The sequence below is a fragment of the Polypterus senegalus genome, chromosome 2 (genome assembly GCF_016835505.1).
Source record: "Polypterus senegalus isolate Bchr_013 chromosome 2, ASM1683550v1, whole genome shotgun sequence".
In the NCBI taxonomy this organism is placed as follows: Eukaryota; Metazoa; Chordata; class Cladistia; order Polypteriformes; family Polypteridae; genus Polypterus; species Polypterus senegalus.
In genome coordinates, this window is record NC_053155.1 from 162,528,536 (window position 1) to 162,549,952 (window position 21,417).

The 21,417-nt window shown below is 38.7% G+C and overlaps 1 protein-coding gene across 1 annotated transcript in view; it reads right to left on the reverse strand.

The window, feature by feature from the left end:
- Window positions 1–21,417, reverse strand: part of urb1 (URB1 ribosome biogenesis homolog) — a 323,342-nt gene that overhangs the window by 34,433 nt on the left and 267,492 nt on the right. The window contains exons 30-33 of the mRNA XM_039744916.1: window positions 15,885–15,987; window positions 14,319–14,479; window positions 5,305–5,416; window positions 5,115–5,221 (exon numbers count right to left, since the gene is read on the reverse strand). Of these exons, the coding sequence (XP_039600850.1) occupies window positions 5,115–5,221; window positions 5,305–5,416; window positions 14,319–14,479; window positions 15,885–15,987 (483 nt within the window). The remainder of the gene's footprint in view (window positions 1–5,114; window positions 5,222–5,304; window positions 5,417–14,318; window positions 14,480–15,884; window positions 15,988–21,417) is intronic.

The following is a 21,417-nucleotide window of genomic DNA, read 5'->3' on the forward strand; positions in this document are numbered from 1 at the left end:
AAATGATTTTAGCAAATGGCTGCAATATAACAAAGAGTAAAAAATTGAAGGGGGTCTGAATACTTTCCGTACCCACTGTATGTGTATATATATATATATATATATATATATATATATATATATATATATATATGTGTGTGTGTGTGTATATATATATATACTGCTCAAAACAATTAAAGGAACACTTTGTAATCAGAGTATAGCATAAAGTCAATGAAACTTATGGGATATTAATCTGGTCAGTTAAGTAGCAGAGGGGGTTGTTAATCAGTTTCAGCTGCTGTGGTATTAATGAAATTAACAACAGATGCACTAGAGGGGCAACAATGAGATGACCCCCAAAACAGGAATGGTTTAACAGGTGGAGGCCACTGACATTTTTCCCTCCTCATCTTTTCTGACTGTTTCTTCACTAGTTTTGCATTTGGCTACAGTCAGTGTCACTACTGGTAGCATGAGGCTATACCTGGACCCTACAGAGGTTGCACAGGTAGTCCAACTTCTCCAGGATGGCACATCAATACGTGTCATTGCCAGAAGGTTTGCTGTGTCTCCCTGCACAGTCTCAAGGGCATGAAGGAGATTCTAGGAGACAAGCAGTTACTCTAGGAGAGCTGGAGAGGGCCATAGAAGGTCCATAACCCATCAGCAGGACCAGTATCTGCTCCTTTGGGCAAGGAGGAACAGGATGAGCACTGCCAGAGCCCTACAAAATGACATCCAGCAGGCCACTGGTGTGAATGTCTCTGACCAAACAACCAAAAAGACTTCATGAGGGTGACCCAAGAGCCCCATGTCCTCTAATGGGCCCTGAGCTCACTGCCCAGCAGCATGCAGCTCGATTGGCATTCGCCATAGAATACCAGAATTGGCAGATGCACCACTGGTGCCCTGTGCTTTTTACAGATGAGAGCAGGTTCACCCTGAGCACGTGACAGAAGTGAAAGGGTCTGAGAAGCCATGGAGAACATTATGCTGCCTGTAACATCATTCAGCATGAGCAGTTTGGTGGTGGGTTAATGATTGTCTGGGGAGGCATATCCATGGAGGGTCACACAGACTGCTACAGGCTTGACAAAGGCACCTTGGCTGCCATTAGGTATCAGGATGAAATCCTTGGACCCATTGTCAGACCCTATGCTGGTACAGTGGCTCCTGGTGCACGACAATTCCTGGCCTCATGTGGTGAGAGTATGCAGGCAGTTCCTGGAGGATGAAGGAATTGATACCATTGACTGGTCAACACACTTTCCTGACCTAAATCCAATAGAACACCTCTGGGACATTATGTTTTGGTCCATCCAATGCCACCAGGTTGCACCTCAGACTGTCCAGGAGCTCAGTGATGCCCTGGTCCAGATCTGGGAGGAGATCCCCCACAACACCATCTGTCATCTCATTAGAAGCATGCACCGATGTTGTCAGGCATGTATACAAGAACACAGGGGCCATACAAAGTGCTGCGTACAATTTTGAGTTGCTGCAATTAAATTTTGGCAAAATGGACTAGCCTGCCACATAATTTTTTCACTCTGATTTTTGGGGTGTCTTTGAATTCAGGGCTCTGTAGGTTGATCATTTTCATTTCCATCAAACGATGTGGCATCCTTTCGTTCCTAACACATTACCCAGTCTATATCAGTATAGATATCCAGGAGGATTTCTTTTTCCCATTGAGATCTGATGTGTTTTCAAAGTGTTCCTTTAATTTTTTTGAGCAGTTTATATTATATATATATATTTATATACAGTAATCCCTCGCTATATCGCGCTTCGACTTTCAAGCGGCTTCACTCTATCGCAGATTTTAAATGTAAGCACATCTAAATATATATCACGGATTTTTCGCTGGTTCGCAGATTTCTGCGGACAATGGGTCTTTTAATTTATGCTACACGCTTCCGCAGTTTGTTTGCCCAGTTGATTTCATACAAGGGACGCTATTGGCAGATGGCTTAGAAGCTACCCAATCAGAGCACGCATTACATATTAAATAAAACTCCTCAATGCTATAAGATATGTTTCCCGCGCGGTGCTCGATTGTTTGTTTGTCTCTGCCTCTATCTCACCCTCTCTGACACTCTCTGCGCCTGCCGGAGGGGCTGTGAGCAGAGGTGCTGTTTGCCTAGTGGATACGGACGCACCTCTAAGAAATGCTGCTTTATCGCGGTGCTTCCAAAAACACACTTATTGATTTTTTGATGGTTTGCTTTAATCTCGCTCTCTCTCTCTGACGTTCTCTGCGCCTGACGAGGAGATGTGAGCAGAGGGGCTGTTTGCACAGAGGCTGTTTGCTTGGAATTTACTGACGGTCCTCTAAAAAATGCCGCGGCAAACTTAAAAGCACACGTATTGACTTTTTGATTGTTTGCTTTTCTTTGCGAGCTCTCTCTCTCTCTCTGAAATTCTCTGCTCCTGAAGAGAAGATGATCTATTTGCATTCTTTTAATTGTGAGAAAGAACTGTCATCTCTGTCTTGTCATGGAGCACAGTTTAAACTTTTGACTAAAGGGTGTTATTTCATGTCTAGAGGGCTCTAATAATGTTAATAGTGTGGGAGAGTTTATAAGGGCTTAAAATATATAAAAATAACTATACAAACATATGGTTTCTACTTCGCAGATTTTCATCTATCGCGGGGGGTTCTGGAACGCAACCCCTGCGATCGAGGAGGGATTACTATATATATATATATATATATGCCCGTTTGGGACGACCCTGCCTCAGTTTCTCGCAGGGTTTCATGGGAAATGGAGACCAGGGATGGCCACCAAGGGGCAAGGCAGAGATAATTAAGCCCAGCTGGTTTAATCATTGGCCCCACACGGAAGTGCAATTGGGAACAGGTGAGCAAGCAACAGGAGCACTCTCGGGAGGGCCATAAAAGGAGCCAGCAACCACCTCTCTGGGCCAGAATCGGGAGGAAGAGGACGAGGTTGCCTGAGAGGAGTGGTGGTGACAGTGGAAGGATTGCTGTGTTTAAAGTAAGGTGCTTTGGGGACTGTGTTATACCTGTGGGGTTCACAGGGAAGACGTGCCCCACAGGGGAAGAGTGTTTAAACTGTTTAAGTGTTTGGGACTGTGTTGGGCCTGTGGGACACAGGTGAAGAGAAAATAAAAAGATTTCAGTTCAATTTACACGTGCCTCAGTGTGAATCTGTGCCGGGTCGGGCGCTTTATATAGTGCCTTATTCACTATATATATATTTATTACAGCAACACTCATAACAGTGACAAAACAATTACATTGACAATCATGTTACATTATTTTTAAAATGTTTCCTTTTATTTTTCATTACTTCTTTAACACACTACTTCTCCGCTGCGAAGCACCGGTATTTTGCTAGTATATATAAATAAATTGTTTATTTTACATTGTGACCAGGAGGGCGAGTTATTCAACTTGTTAGCCCGAAAAGAATGGGTAGATAATATGACACTAGAAAATAAGCACCACACAAGGAAGCTTTTGCAAAATTTCTGCAAAATGAAACAAAACAAATAAACTCACATTGGATCAGCTGCAAACAGTCTTGCCATCTGTAAGACCTACAAGTTCTGATAACGGTTGAAGCCTTTAAAAGTATTTAGGCTTACAGAGATGGTTGCCTAAGAGAATGTGCTCACCGTTTTAAGTTGGGACTGCTATGCTTCCTGTGTCAGAGTGAAGAGAAAGTTTTATCTATCTTTTCTGAATACCTGTACAGAGTATTAAAAATAAATAGTTTGCCTGTAAGCAAAAAGGAGACCTGGTCTCAGTTTTTCACAGAAACTCATATCTGAGACAAGCTGATCCAGGAGTAGAGTAATGAGAAAACAGAGCATCAGCATTCTCCTTGGCATCGTCCTATGGCTGTTGAAGTTGGCAAAGGCTTCCTTTTCTTTGGTTATATTCTTGAATAAAGGCGCACTTGTTTTGTTATACCTTTTATGAAAGCGTTTATTGTTATTTGGACTTCAGTCTTCACATATTGTCATTATTACTATAACATGAAAAAGTTTCTGTTTAGTTATGTGTTTAACATTTCTTGCCTTGCATTTCCTGTCACCCTACATTTACATAGATCATTGTAGACACAGAATACACAAAAAATGTATGTAGTATTCCAAATAACAAATGCATCATTTACCCTATACAATTTCAAACACCTCATACCCAGATAAAGAGACTGCCTTAGTGGGGAATGAATGAGCAGGGTGCTTGCTGCTTGTGTTGACTGACACATTTGCAAAACAAAGACGCTGATGAGGAGGTGCAAGGGAATTTAAGGTGGTCTGGCATTATTAATATTTTCATAGGCTTCAGGAGTTCTAGTGTTAAGCTTATGATAATGAAATGTATTCTTTTTTTTTTTGTCCAAGTGATGAGGCAATCTTATCCCCCCCAGACTATTATGGCTATGAATTTATACTCTGACCATTCATTCCTTGCCTTTGAAAATATGTAATATTCCTACATGCCCTCAATAAGATGTTTTTCTCCAATTTACTTCTGTATGACTAGATCATATACTGTATCTACATGGCATGCTGAAACAGTCCTCAGTCCTACAATTTCATCTTATTGCTTGGCACTATGTAGATTTTTTCCATGCACTAATGCTACGATGTTAGGTAAGGTGAAACTTTATGATACATCTCTTACTGCATTCTTTAAAAATTACAAAAATAAATATATTACTGATGCCTACAGTTAAAATATGCAAACATTAAAAAACATGCATTCTTATTTATTACACTATATACTATATGTTATTTTCTCATATGGATGATTTTATTTAAGGATTGTCTTTAATAATTTATATAAGGGTGTGTATAAGGAAAGAGCTGGCATGTGCTTAGAAAAGAGTTTCTATACTAAATAATAAAGTTACTCTATGTATGTCAAATATGTCCCAATAGTCTTATAATGACAAAAAGGAAACCAGGTATTAAAAAGAAAAACAATAGCATAAAGCAAGTTACCAGTCAGTAAGTTTAGCTTAATTTTTACAGTAATTAAAATCTATAACTAACCCTATGTCCAATGAAAGAAACTCAATAGAATATTTTGTATCATAGATGCCATACCAAAAAATTTGCAAAAAATATGTTTAGGATATTAAACCTCCTACCTCTAAATCAGAGTTGTAAAACATCTTAAAAAATCCAGGGACTTTTTTAATATCAAGGTATTGATGAGATAGCAGAAATTTGTTGATTACAAGATACATGTATTCACCTTAAATGAAAGAAATAAAGGATAATGTTAAATAAACTTCTATATAAAGTATGTATTCAAACAATGACTAAAATATACATCACCTGGCTTAAAAATTTGCTGGGCACTTTTGGCAATGTAAACTGCCAGGGAAAATGGCACACAGGAGTTCTTTTGTCGGATTCCGTTTTTAAAAGCATCCAGTAGGCAAAGTAACTAAAACAACAAAAAAATAAATGGATTATTTTTTAAACAAATACCTGACAAAGATCTTTGAAATAATTTGAAAAATAAACATTAAGAGAAGTTTCTTGTTATTTCCTCAGTAACAGATGTTTATTTCAGATAATGAGAGATGATTAGAACAATCTAGATGACAGAACATTTAATAATTTTATAGGAGGTCTGTCAATAGTACAGGACCAAGCAAAATGTTGTGATCCATTAATAGTTTAGAACAAAATAATTACAACCATTGCAAAGATAAAAATAACAAAATGAAAGAGTAAAAATCACATGATTACATGATGGTGTTATTGTTCAGAACACAGAGATTGTACAGTCATTGACTTCAAAAACTGGCATTATGTTCAAAATGTCAATTAAATGGTGCTAAAATTATGTGGAACAGGAATACAACTGTAAGGGAAAAATACCAGTGACCTTAGTAGTAATGAAGCAACTGCTGAATTTGTGTATGTCATTCCTATATCATTAGTTCCTACAACTCAACTACTATAGCTGATTGAGTGTGTATAACTAGACTATTTAGTGTTTCACAGTAATTGTACTAATCCTGTATGCTGACAATGTTATTTGATGATAGATTTAAAGTCAGCAAAGTGATACTTTGGTTAACCTCATTGTTACACAGCTCTAAAGTATAAAGTTCAAGTTTTAAGACTAAAATTCCTGAAGCCTACAAAAAAACCTTGTAATCCCGGCGCACCTTAAATCCCTTCACACCTCTTACCAACCTCGTCTTTTGTTTTGTAAATCCGTCGATTAGCACAAGCAGCAAGCACCCTGCTGTACCATCCCTCGCCTTGATGAAACTCAGCTCACGGGCAAAAAGTTCTCCCAGCTCAAGCCAAGGCTCCTTATCTGTGTGTGATATGCCTGGAGTTGTACAGGGTAAATAATACACTATATCATTTATGCATTTCATGTGTATTCCATGTCTACAAAGATCTGGGTAAGTGTAGGATGAAAGCATATGTGAGAAATACAAGAAATACTGAACACATACATACCTAAAGCAGAAACTTTTTCTACGTTATACTAATAATGACGAGAAGTGTATAGTGTGTAAAGATTTAGTCCAAATATCAAATAAACACATGTACGTTTATTCAAGAAAATAACCAAAGAAAAAAAAATGCATTTGATTTACATATGGCTGTCAAGCTCAATCTCAACCTCAAATGTCAGTCGACAGGGAATTTACACATATTATTGAATGGTGCAGAGGTAAGAACTGCTGCCTTATAACCAAATGCGCCAGACTAGTATTTAGATCTGAGAGCACTGTGCTGACAGTGTATGCCCCAAAAAGAAGCCTTTGATTTTTTGATCTTGCCTGTACTTTGCATTATGGTACATGATACTGAACACGGAGGGCTCTGTATCGAACCTGTCAGAAGTTCTTGCCTCTGCACCATTCAAGAATACGTGTAAATTCCCTGTTGACTGACATTTGAGATTGAGTCTCAATGACAGCAACATGTAAATCGAATATAAAAGCGCATGTGTTTATTACTTGATAGTTGGACTAAAGTACTCACAACATTATACACTTCTCTTCAATTATTAAAATAATATGGAAAAAGTTTCTGCTTTAGGTATGTGTTCAACATTTCTTGCATTTTATTTCATCCTATACTTACCCAAGTCTTTGTAGACACTGAACACACATGAAATGCATGTTTTCCAAATAACAATACACTGTACTGTCCTATACAACTCCAGACACATCACACACAGAAAAGGAGCCTTGGCTTGAGCTGGGAGAACTCTTTGCCCGTGAGCTGAGCTCCGTCAAGGTTGTGGGATGGGCCAGCAGGCTGCTTGCTGCTTGTACTGATCAACACATTTATAAAACAAAATATACTGAGGGTAGAGGTGCAAAGGGATTTAAGGTGGGCCGGTATTACAAGTTTTTTCGTAGGCTTAAGGAATTCTAGTGTTAAGGCCTGGTACCATGTGCTGCATGTGAACTCTACATCTTCTGTAAATGATTGGTTGGATTTTTCCGGCTATTCTGGATTCCTTCAAAAATAAACAATATGCAGATTATGTTGACTTGCATCTTTAAAATTAGTAATTTTTAAGCAAATCTGGTTCTCTAAATTAGTATAGTCAGGCCATGGTTAATTTTTATCTTGTACAATGTTCTTTAAAACCCCAAAACAATGTATAAATATAAAATATGTATAAGCAGATTTGGAAAGCGAATACATGGATAATTACATATACTTAAGAGGGATGCTAAAACCAATGTAAACAGAAGATGATACCCAAACACTGAGTTTTTTGATCTTACCCACATATTTTTTAAAGCAATAAATACTGCTTTTTCACTTAACATTAATAAGTAACTATTTTAAATAATGGCTGACACAGAAAGATGAAGTGATCTGTCACACAAAGGTCACATTTCATAGCTAAAATGTATTATGATATGCATTATGTGTTTTAAGTAGGATGACTGCATATTGAATTTACAGAACAGTAAAATAGACTAATTTGAGCACTTTTAAATGTATTCTAACAAAGCAGAAAAGCTGTGTTTGCAAAACAAGTTGTCCTCTTGTGAGGTTAAAGGAATAGTTCAGGCTTTTAAGAATAGGTGTTCAACAAACCTCCGATGAAGAATAAAAACTGTGGACAACGTTTTCCCTTGCCCGGACGTGGGTCACCGTGGCTCTCCCTCTGGAGCCAGGCCTGGAGGTGGGGCTTGATGGCGAGCGCCTGGTGGCCGGGCTTGCACCCATGGGGCTTGGCCGGGCACAGCCCGAAGAGGTAACGTGGGTCCTCCTTCCATGGACTCACCACCTATGGGAGGGGCCAAGGAGGTTGGGTGCAGTGTGAGTTGGGTGGTGGCGAAGGCGGAGACCTTGGTGGTCTGATCCTCGGCTACAGAAACTGGCTCTTGGGACGTGGAATGTCACCTCTCTGAAGGGGAAGGAGCCTGAGCTAGTGCGAGGTGAGAGGTTCGGCTAGATATAGTCAGACTCACCTCGACGCACAGCTTGGACTCTGGAACCAATCTCCTTGAGAGGGGCTGGACTCTCTACCACTCTGGAGTTGCCCCCGGTGAGAGGCGCCGAGCAGGTGTGGGCATACTTATTGCCCCCCGACTTGGAGCCTGTGCTTTGGGGTTTACCCCGGTGGATGAGAGGTTGGTCTCCCTCCGCCTTCTTAAGGGTCCTGACTGTTTGTGCATATGCGCCGAACAGCAGTTTGGAGTATCCACCCTTTTTGGAGTCTCTGGAGGGGGTGCTAGAGGGCATACCTTCTGGGATTCCCTCGTTTGCTGGGAGAATTCAATGCTCACGTGGGCAATGACAGTGAGACCTGGAAGGGCGTGATTGGGAGGAATGGCCCCCCAATCTAAACCCCAGCAGTGTTTTGTTATTGGACTTTTGTGCTCGTCACGGATTGTCCATAACGAACACCATGTTCAAGCATAAGGGTGTTCATATGTGCACTTGGCACCAGGACACCCTAGGCCTCAGGTCATGATCGACTTTGTGGTCGTGTCGTCGGACTTGCAGCCATATGTCTTGGACACTCGGGTGAAGAGAGGGGTGGAGCTGTCAACTGATCACCACCTGGTGGTGAGTTGGCTTCGATGGTGGGGGAAGATGCCGGTCAGACCTGGTAGGCCCAAACGTGTTGTGAGGGTCTGCTGGGAACGGCTGGCAGAGTCCCCTGTCAGAAGTAGCTTCAACTCCCACCTCCGCAGAACTTCAACCACGTCCCGAGGGAGGTGGGGACATTGAGTCCAATGGGCCATGTTCCGTGCCTCTATTGTTGAGGCGGCTGACCAGAGCTGTGGCCGAAAGGTGGTCGGTGCCTGTCGTGGCGGCAATCCCCGAATCTGTTGGTGGACACCGCGTGAGGGATGCCGTCAAGCTGAAGAAGGAGTCCTATAGGACTTTTTGTCCTGTGGGTCTCTGGAGGCAGCTGATAGGTACCGGCAGGCCAAGCGAATGCGGCTTCGGTTGTTGCTGAGGCAAAACTTCGGGCATGGGAGGAGTTTGGAGAGGCCATGGAGAACGACTTTGGACGGCCGAGGAGATTCTGGTCCACCGTCCGGCGTCTCAGGAGGGGGAAGCAGTGCAGTGTCAACACCGTATATGGTGGGGATGGTGCGCTGCTGACCTCACTTCGACGCTAGGGTCGGTGGGAGGAGTACTTCAAGACCTCCTCAATCCCACTAACATGCCTTCCAATGAGGAAGCAGAGCCTGGGGACTCTGAGGTGGGCTCTCCCATCTCTGGGACTGAAGTCACCGAGGTGGTCAAAACATCCTTGGTGGCAGGGCCCCGGGGTGGATGAGATCCCCGAGTTCCTTAAGGCTCTGGATGTTGTAGGACTGTCTTGGTTGACACGCCTCTGCAACATCGCATGGACATTGGGACAGTGCCTCTGGATTGGCAGACCGGGGTGGTGGTCCCCCTCTTTAAAAAGAGGGACCGGAGGGATCACACTCCTCAGCCTTCCTGGAAAAGTCTATTCGGGGGTTCTGGAGAGGAGGGTCCGTCGGATAGTTGAACCTCGGATTCAGGAGGAACAGTGTGGTTTTCGTCCCTGGTCGCGGAACAGTGGACCAGCTCTACACCCTTAGCAGAGTCCTGGAGGGTGCATGGGAGTTTGCCCAACCAGTCTACATGTGTTTTGTGGACTTGGAAAAGGCATTGACCGTGTCCCTCGGGAATCCTGTGGGGGTGCTCCGGGAGTATGGGGTACCGGACCCCCTGATAAGAGCTGTTCGGTCCCTGTACAACCAGTGTCAGAGCTTGGTCCGCATTGCGGCAGTAAGTCGAGCCCGTTTCCAGTGAGAGTTGGACTCCGCCAGGGCTGCCCTTTGTCACCGATTCTGTTCATAACTTTTATGGACAGAATTTCTAGGCGCAGCCAGGGTGTTGAAGGGGTCCAGTTTGGTGGACTCAGGATTGGGTCACTGCTTTTTGCAGATGATGTTGTCCTGTTTGCTTCATCAGGCCGTGATCTTCAGCTCTCTCTGGATCGGTTCGCAGCTGAGTGTGAAGCGGCTGGGATGAGAATCAGCACCTCCAAATCCGAGACCATGGTCCTCAGCCAGAAAAGGGTGGAGTGCCCTCTCAGGGTTGGGGGAGAGATCCTGCCCCAAGTGGAGGAGTTCAAGTATCTCGGGGTCTTGTTCACGAGTGAGGGAAGAATGGACCGTGAGATTGACAGGCGGATCAGTGCGGCATCCGCAGTGATGCGGGCTCTGCATCGGTCTGTCGTGGAGAAAAAAGAGCTGAGCCGTAAGGCAAAGCTCTCAACTTACCAGTCGACATTTTATGTCAGTAAATGTAAGGTATAACATGTTGGAAAAATGTTAGGTCTGAATACACAATGGGAGGTGTGAAAATTGAGAGTACACCTTATGAGAAGGATTTAGGAGTCATAGTGGACTCTATCCTATCAACTTTCAGACAGGGTTCAGAAGCCATTAAGAAGGCAAACTGAATGTTAGGTTATATCTCAAGCTTTATAATACACTAGTGAGGTCTCATCTAGAGTACTTTGTTCAGTTTTGGTCTCCAGTCTACAAAAAGGACACAGCTGTGCTACAAAAAGGTCTAGAGAACAGCAACTAAGCTCATTCCACAGCTATAGGGGAGGAATTATGAGAAAAGACTAAAAGAGCAGAGCCTTTATCAGTCTAAGCAAAAGAAGATTAAGAGGTGACAGTGAACCAAGACTGCTATTTTAAAATGAGTTCATCAAGAACACAGGGATGTAGCTGGAAACCCAAGGGTAAATTTCACACAAACATTAGGAGGTTTTTCTTTACACAGAAAACTATAGACGCTTGGAATAAGCTATCAAGTAGCATGGTACACAGTAAGACTTTAAAGACTGTCAAAACTAGACTTGATCATTTTTAGAAGAATTAAGTGGACAGGGCTGGTGAGCTTTGTTGGGCTGAGTAGCCTGTTCTAGTCTAGATTGTTCTAATGTTCACACTTCATAACAAGGGAATAATCTACAGCAGGGGTCTTTAATCACAGTCCTGGAGGGCCGCAGTGGCTGCAGGTTTTTGTTTTAACCTGGTTGCTTAATTAGAAAGCAATTCTTGCCAATAATTTAATTTCATGGCTTGTTAGTGCTTTAACTCTGCTATTTCAGGTAATTCTCATGGCCTAGATTTTATTCCCCTTTCTAAGGATATCATCCAAATGATTTGAAGGCTAAAATGGATGAGTAATCCTCAGTCTTTCACTTTTTTCTGTTCACTTTCCTTCCAAGTATTTAATTAAACCCAACAGTGCATGATAAATGCACACAGGTGTAAATGGTAACAAGCTATATGGAGAAATGCTGGTCTCTTTTGTCATTTGTATGTTAATGCTAATTAGGAGCAATTAAAAACCAAGAATACAGTTGTTCAAGACTAAAATAAGAAATAAGGGTTCAAAATCTTAACGAGCAACACAACTAAAGTGAAGCAGAAGTGTTATTTGAGAAATAAGTGCTTCTTATTAAGCAACTGGGTTGGAGCAAAAACCTGCAGCCACTGCGGCCCTCCAGGACTGTGATTGAGGACCCCTGATCTACAGGAACAAAAGAGTAAACCATTCATCAAACAGAAAAAAATGTATTTTAATAGGTAGGTAACTAAGCAAACTCCTGTCAATCATGAATAATCCACTGCATCCACTTAACAGTGTCATCTCCAGACAGAGGAGTAGCTTCAGTGACAGACTTTTATCACTGTCCTGCTCCACTGACAGACTGAGGAGATCGTTCCTCCCCCACACTATGCGACTCTTCAATTCCACCCGGGGGAGTAAATGCGAACATTAATTTTATTTTAATTTTTTTTTCATTTTTATTACTATTTAATTTAATATTGTTTCTTTGTATCAGTATACTGCTGCTGGATTATGTGAATTTCCCCTTGGGATTAATAAAGTATCTATCTATCTATCTATCTATCTATCTTATTACAAACACATCTTCTTGTGCTTTTAAAGAGCTATGTTATTACAAGAAAGGAAGTCATAAAAGCTTCTGGGAGCTCACAGAGCATACTAGTATGTGGCTGGCATCTAAGACAACTTAAATGTTATTACATTAGTCTGATTAAAGCTATATTACCTTGAAAGAAGAAACACTTTGATCTAGCAAGATAAATGTTTACTGTACAATGCTATCAGGATCAAATACTCCAGGCTGAATATGACTTTAATTGTGCTGAAAAAAAACTTGTTTCTTAGGTATCTGTCTCTTTCAGTTGTGATCATGATCAAAACATTTTTAAGGAATGGTGCAGTAATGAGAGAAGCCAACAAGATACAGCAAGTGAGCAGAATATGAATTACAAGTATTAAAAAATTAATTTAACAACATAAGTTAATAATCATAATAATAATTTAACAAATTATGTATTAATGGTAAGAAACTTGCATAAACCAAGAAACATTACCACTCATACTATGGGTTCTCTCCATGTTCTTATATTTATGCGAGTGTTCTATGGTTTCCTCGTATATCCCAAACTGCATGTGCATTACGTTAATTTTAAACTCTATACAGGAAGAGCAAGTGAGTGTTGATGTGTATATGAGTCTACTTTGCCATGACCTGTAATCTCATTCATATGCTTATTTGCAGGTGAGATTGTATAGTGGCTTGTCTTTTATTGGAACCTTGTTATATCTGTAAATGTGTACAGTACTTTGCCTTAAAGAATAAACCGAATTTAAGAACAAAATGCAATTGACAGTTGTTCCATCAAATCCATCTGCTTTTGAAACACCTGGCCTACCATCATGTAGGTTTTTCATCTGTTAATTTAATATACATTTTTAAAACTGCTTTCGTAGTACTCTGCTATGGTAGTGGGTAGTGCTATCTTAATAGTACTGTGTGCAATTCTGAAACTACTAGCAAGGTATAAATGCCTGGACACAGTAGAGCAACACTGTGAAAACTCTAGTTATTTTTGTTTTTAGAAGGCTGCTTTTACAAGAGCTATTTAACGTTTTACTTATTTTTAAACTACTTTAAATTAGCCTGATAAAAAATATTGATTTTACCACGTAATTTCTAGTATTTTATAATGTCGGTCGTACAAGTCACATGTGGAAAACTAATGCCCACCTGAGAGAGAACCACAGAGCACATAGCCTTTTTTTCTATGTATTATGCCTATGTAACCACGTGGTAATACCCAAACTATTCCGAAGCAAAGTTTACACGGATTTGTGTTTTTTGTATCCCACACCCTCATACACCTTTATCATAAGAGCATCCCTTATCTACAATGGAGCATTCAATCAGAAGAAAATATGAAGCTGGTTTTAAAAAAAAAAAATGTGTCACATTTTTGAATGGTCATATAAGACGGGGTCTGATTTTATGATAGATTTTTCGTGTTTCAAGACCTGACTTATATGTGACTATATATGGTAATTATTTCAGCCAGAGAAATTAATTTTAACAATACTGTTTAAATTTTGAAAGACAATGTATATTACTATACACACTCAGAAATAATAGAAATCACATGAGATTCACACACTGTCCAAACCAATTTCTACCTAAGCAAGGATAGGGGTCAAGCTTATGTCTGTGTCAGTGAATTCAATGCAGAGACAATCTGTGGATAAGGTGCTATTACATCAAAGGGCACACACACAAAGTTTTGAGTTGCCATTCTCTACAACATGCACATGACTGTAATTTAAACCTAGGACACTAATACAGAGATGCAGCAGTACCAACCGCAGAGCCCTGTACTATTCTAATGGTAAGAAATTGGAAATTAACATTTAAAATCCACATACAAAAGCATGACAGTGCTGCTGAAATCTTAATGTTAACAAAAAAAATAAATACATAAATTTGTGCAACTTGCCTGTCGTTTTTCTTTAAAAAAGGCTGCTTCCACTTGAAGATAAAAAGACCCCAACACATAATAAGCTGCAGCTCTTACATTGGCATCATAGCTGCTAAGTGCTGCTATTGTAACGCCCAAAGCATTAGTGTAGACAAACTTCTGACAGTCAATCACAGAGTCTGAAAAAAGAAATAATTCATGACCACACAGCTCTTATAACCAGGAACTAATAATAAAAATAATAATAAATTTTATTTATATAGCACCTTTGCCATGCTCAAGGAAGTGCTACTACAAATCTACAGCGCCAGGAATTTGAACACTCAACGAGGGTCATGACATTATGTCTTTTGAGGGTATTAAGACAGATACAATTTGTCTTATTAAACAAGCAGCACAAACAAAACTGCATTATTGTGTCTTCAGTATCTTAAAGGGGAAAAAGTATATTAAACTTAAAAGCAATCTCCTTTATGAGCTTAAGTAAACCACTGTAGTAAGTACTGTTTAGACCCACACTGCGTTTTGGAGGGATTTTGGCTCATTCTCCATAACTGTTTCAATTTATTTATAACTCCCGGATGCTTTGCATGGCATTCTTCAGATTATTATACAGCACTTCAGTAAGACTAAAGACACAACTTTGATTTGGCAATTCTAGATGCCAAATAACAGAGAACATCAGGTATAGTATATCCTGGTACAGTCTACATTGATTATTTCCTCAGTGTTGTAAAACTGTCCAAGACTTACGGCAGAAAAGTTTTTATATACCATGACACCTCTTGAACTAAGCTTCACAGTTTTGAGGCATTTTGGGGTATATATATTAGTATTTTACCTTCTTATCAGGTATAAAAACTTTAAAGTCAGTTCTCACCTAACCAATTTCTAATAGTGTTGCAGAATGTTTAAATGGCCTTGAGTGGTTTTTGCTTTTGAGAACATGCTTATTTCTTACATTGTACCTAACGTTTTATTTATTCAGTGTTTCTTGTTGTGGATTCTCACATACTGTACATTTGTTATTATGGGCAAGGGATGCCCTGGAAATCATTAGATACCCTAGTGCTTTCCAATCTCCTTAAGCATTATATAGTGTACACAGGAGAGAAAGCAGTAAAACTGAAATTATTTCGTTTCTGCCCTGGTTGCCATAATGTGGACTGCTGGAGGTCCACGAACCGTAAAAACTATTTCATCCTATTAAACAATATATTTAATAAAGATATGGCAACATACTCCTTATCTTCATTTCACAAATGTAATTATTACTTTGCATATTACTCATATTTTATTGAACCAAGGTTCTTGGCAGAAACAATTTACAGTAGAATGTTATTCATGTACCATATGGTAAAACAGTATTATGCTTAACTTATTTGATATTGCTTTTTTACCTATCTTGGCTTTAACAATGTTATATAATTTTTGGAAGTCTAATAAAGTAGTCATTAACTGCTTTGGAGAATAACAGAATTAGAAATAATTAACAATGTAGACTGGTAACACAGAGATAATTTATAAGGAGCAAATAAACAAAACAAAAAATTATCATAATCAAGATGATCTGTAGTAATTCACCTGATTTAACTATTGTACTGAAGAGAGGCAACAGAAAACAAGGATCATACAGGCTATCCAAGTCCTTTATATTGTCATCTTTAAAAATCTCGTCCTTCCCACTCTGAAAAATAAATATGTGGCAATAATAAAACATTACATTCTGTATATCACCATAAACCAATCTTTTACTTCATTTGTTACTAAATGTGAAGTCATTGTTAAGCGTCTTTATGTATATGCTTTTTCCAAAATTGTGTTTGACTTTTGTATATTTACTATACAAACCACAGTAACTTCTTTTAAATAGATTGTGAATTGAGTACACTTTGTTAAATGTTATTCTAAAATTCTACATAAAAGGTCATTAACATATTTACAAGTACTATGTTTTGTTTACTTGGTTTCAGCACATTTACCCATACCTGTAAAAGCTTAACTGTACCCAAGAATAGGTAAACAATGTAATGCTTTTGATCTCTGCATAACTATTTTCTACTTAATAAGCAAAAATAAAGTATTCTGAAAATGAAAGAAAAAAAAAGAAATCTAACCACAGTAAAATATGAAGCAGATACAAACGCATTCTAAAAAAATGTACATTGACACATTTTCATTCGCATTTTTAAATACAGTATTGGAAAAACAGAAACTAAAAGCATATCTCCATTGTAAACTTTGGACATAATATCTTTGTCTCCAAGGGTTTTCTCCTTGCAATTACATTTATAATAGCCAAAAATTCTCAACCATTCTTTCTCATATTAGTTTATGCCCTTCAGCTCCATTGTAAGCTGCAAGAACAGAGAATGTAGCATTTAAATAAAAAAACTTACTTAGGAAACAATTTTATGTGGTAAATTACTATATACTAAGACTGTGAAGAAATAACTTGGACTTGAAAAATATTGAACCTTTAAAACTTTACCCTATCACCATTGTGAAGATCTAAAGAGACATTGTTTAGCCTTTCACTGTTTCAGTAAGACAGGCTGGACCACAACAAGGAATATACATTATACAGTATTTACCTAGCATATGTTTGTTTTTTATAATATTAAATTTTAATTACATGAAGAGGAAAATGTAATTCAAATGTTTAACAGCACAAATGGGACACCAATGTATCCATAAAATATATCGGTGGCTTTCAACTAGAGTGTCACAACAGTTACATGTTAAATAATCAAGTCAATTTTTTTTTTTTTTTTTTTAATATATGAATAGTACTCGTGCCTATGACTGTATTTTATAGGATGCTCCAAGAAGTGTAAGCAAGGAAACTTGTGTTAAGGCAAGATTACAAAAATAATATGCATGTCATTACAGCATATCAGCTGTTAGGGGCTGGAGGTTGCAGGTTATTTGTAGTGTGTACTGGTTTGGAATTTACTCTGGAAAACATGCCATTTTATTTAAAAAAATCTTAGCAAAGTTCCCTCTTTTAACTTTGGAATAAGGGTGTTTTAGTTTCTGTCCAGAAGCCTGGCTGACAAGCAGGATGAGCTCCTGAGACACTCTCAGTTGCCAATCAGTTAGGTTGAGGTGCTGCTGCTAGCCCACTTATGAACACACTGTATGTGTCTTTGTCATTATACAGCTCTCTCTCTCCATGTAAAGAAAGAAAACTGTGATATAATAATATATTGCTTTCTCCATCGTCAAATACTGGTTCGGAAAACACTTAATAATAAGTTGAAAAATGTACTAGACAGCTGTAAAAATATTAAAAAGATCTTTTATATTCTATTTGTTTGTCAAGAAGTTTGGGCAAATAAAGTTAATCATCTTCTTCAAAAGGAAACAAGATGGCTATCTAAAAGAGACAGTGATGTTACAAGCGTTTGAGCAGAAGGATGAAATGTATAAATTATTTTTTTACTCTTGAGGAACGAGAAGAATTCTGCAAATCACTTGCAGATGATACTTGTACTTCAAAATTTCCATAGTGTTAAACAAGATTAATTTAAGTATGCAAGATTCAGCTGAAAATACTGAGTTCTATTAATAAGGTCAGTCAGTCATTTTCCAACCCACTATATCCAAACACAGAGGTCTGCTGGAGCCAATTCCAGCCAGCACAAGGTGCAAAGCAGGTACAAATCCCGGGCAGGGTCGCCAGCCCACCACAAGGCACACACACATATACCACACACCAGGCACACACTAGGAACAATTTAGGATCGCCAATGCACCTAACGTGCATGTCTTTGGACTGTGGGAGGAAACCCACGCAGACACGGGGATAACATGCAAGCTCCATGCAGGGAGGACCCGGGAAGCGAACCCAGGCCTCCTTACTGCGAGGCAGCAGTGCTACCACTGCACCACCATGCTGCCCCCATTAATAAAGTGTGAGAGATATATTAAACTTGTGAGTCACCACAGTGAAGCAAATCAATGTAGATATGTTACTGCATGTTGCTGCAATAAAGAGATAATGCTATTGATTTATTGAACAAAAATTCATTGAATTTTGTTTGATTTTTGAGCAAAAAAATTTGTATTACTTTCCAAGACTTGCAGGCTGAAGAATATGCATATAAGAATACAAGTTAAGGAACCCAATTATCTTTAGTATTAATTTATTCTAAGATTAATCTGACTTGAGGAATAACGAACAGAAATGAAGAATGAATACCCCCATATTGATGAAAAACCATTGTGAGTTAGGATTTTCTGTATAAGTATAAAAACTAATGAGAAAGGCACAAATAATTGAGGAAGTAATGAGAGTATTTATCTCTATTATTCCACCAAATATCAAAATCATCTGTTAAACAGATATGGAACATTTACAGTCAGGAAGAAAAAACAACTGTAATATGAATAAATCAATTTTAGATTCAAAGCAACTAACCATATCCAGTCACAAAGATCATTCACTCATTAGTCTATCCTCCAGGCAGGTTAATGTAGTATAGAGCTGTGGAAGGCGGAACCTATCACAGCATCAAGGGGCATAATATACAAATAAATGTAACCCAAGATTTGATATCAATTAGTAAAACACCAGCACAATTAAAAAGGAAACATGAATCTTTCCTACAGACCAATGATTGGAATTTTGGACTCTGAAGAATAGAGAAAAAAGGGTTAACCAATCTGATGTCATTCCATTTTTACTCATAAGATGTAATATCTTGCAAGTGCATCTATCCACCTTCTGAACCCACATGTTTAGGGAGATGGAAGCGATTTAGGCAGAAATCAAACTTGAATAGAAGGCAAGTGCATCACTGTACACATTCATAAGAAGATATTAAATTTGATAAATGAGAGGTGACCATTCATTCCATCAACCTTTCCTGTTTAACTAATAGCTAAGCTGTCTTAATATCATATCCAGATACTCCTCAATTTGTCAAGCTTTCTGATTCAACTACATGGCTCAGTTAGTTTGCTCTAGATTCCCATAAATATTTGCTATAGATTCCCATAACTATTTGTGTAAAAAGTGTTTTCTGGCTTCACTTTTAAATGTACTTCCCATTAATTGCCACTAACGTCATCAAGTATGTGATTCACCATTAAGTTGAAATAATTCTGCTGGATCTACTTCATCAGTGCCTTTGAAAACCTGCTTTTATGCACTTAACACTAGAATTACCAGAGCCTACGAAAAAACTCGTAAATCCGTCCCACCTTAAATCGCTTCTTAAATCCCTTCACACCTCTCCGCCAGCGTCTTTTGTCCTCTAAATGTGCTGATAAAGAGAAGCTAGAAGCAGCCAGCTATTCCATCCCCCCACTGACTTAGAACGTGCACAAACTTCTCTCAGCTCATGCCTTGATTGAGTATCTGGGAGTGAAGTGGAGTTTTAGAGTGGAAATAATAGATTATTTGGAACACACGCATTTCATGTCTGTTCCATTTCTACAGTAATCTGTGTAAACACATTGTTAAAACAGAAACATTTTTTATATTCTAGTAGTAGATGACAAAATGTAGGCATAAACTATATAATGTATGAAGCCTGAAGTCCAAATATCAAAGAAACATTTTCACAAAAGGTAAAAATCTAACACAACAATTGCGCTTTTATTCAAAAATATAACTACAGAAACAAAAAGCCGCCTTAACATGCGACATTGACACCCGTTTATTATGACTGCCTCCGTGGCGCAATAGAATAAGCTGCCGACTGGGAATCAAAATGTTGCGAGTTCGAACCTGCACCACTCTGTTTTGAGAAGTAAACTGGTCTTAGTCTTACTATTTTAGAATAAAAGCATACATTTGATTTCAGTCTGTAACAGCCGGTGTAATTTATGATCCTTGTAAAGGTTAGCTTTGTTTTTTTTGGTTTTTTTTTAATTCACTTTTCATTCTCTCAGTCACGTTCAGAATCAATCCATACAACCCCACCTGACACGGCTGTTTTTGAGTAGTGAGCTGCTATTATTATTATTATTATAGTTCCATTTTACTTAAGGTGCTAAGCAGAGTTGTATTGCAGTGCCGCAGTCTATTAGTGAGTGAAACTGCTGTGAAGAAGCTGTCTGTTGTTACGGTTCTGCCATTGTCCAGAAATGGCTCCATAAGCTTGCTGACCACAGACTTGGAAAGTTTTTGCCCCAGTAGTAACTCAAAACACAGCTCTCAACAAAACATTGCCAGATGTCTAAAATCTCAACAAATCTGTCGTTTCTCACACGTTCTGCACAGGTGTCTTTGCTGTCAAAGTGCAAATGCAGCATGATAGTCTGATAGCAGTCACGGGACATTGTATCTTTGATTGCCAGTACAACAAATAGTTCTGAGCAGGCATCAACCACAGCACCAACTGTGGTCATTGCTGCTCTTGTGAAAAGAACAGAAATAAATGGCATCAACTCAGAGAGGGAGAGGCAAGTTCGTTGTACTACGTGAATGTCACTGACAGAATTAAAACTGAATAATAAAAAATGTGCTAACTTTTATAAGTAGCCAAAATTTACACTGGGTGTTACAGACTCAAATCAAATGTATGTTTTTATTACATTAAAGTAATAATAATAGAAGCTCACTAATGATAGATACATCTTTATTGTCATTGTCACTTTTACAAAGGAACAATGAGATTAAAGGTACTGTCGACTCAGTGTGAGGCATAAAAGTTAAAAAACAAGAAAAGGAATAAAAGTATGTTACAAATATATACAAATTACACTTATCCTATATACAATTTGCACTGGTTAAATGTACAAATTGCACTGGTTGACATAAGGCCTATAGACTCAAAGCTGGAACCTTTTGGTTACAAGGCAGCTGTTCTTACCTCTGCACCATCCAAGAATACACACTAATTTTCTGTCGAATGACATTTCAGCTTGGGTTTGTAACTCATTGACAGCAACATGTAAATTGAATGATACAGTGCATCCGGAAAGTATTCACAGCGCATCACTTTTTCCACATTTTGTTATGTTACAGCCTTATTCCAAAATGGATTAAATTCATTTTTCTCCTCAGAATTCTACACACAACACCCCATAATGACAATGTGAAAAAAGTTTACTTGAGATTTTTGCAAATTTATTAAAAATAAAAAAAACTGAGAAAGCACAGTAT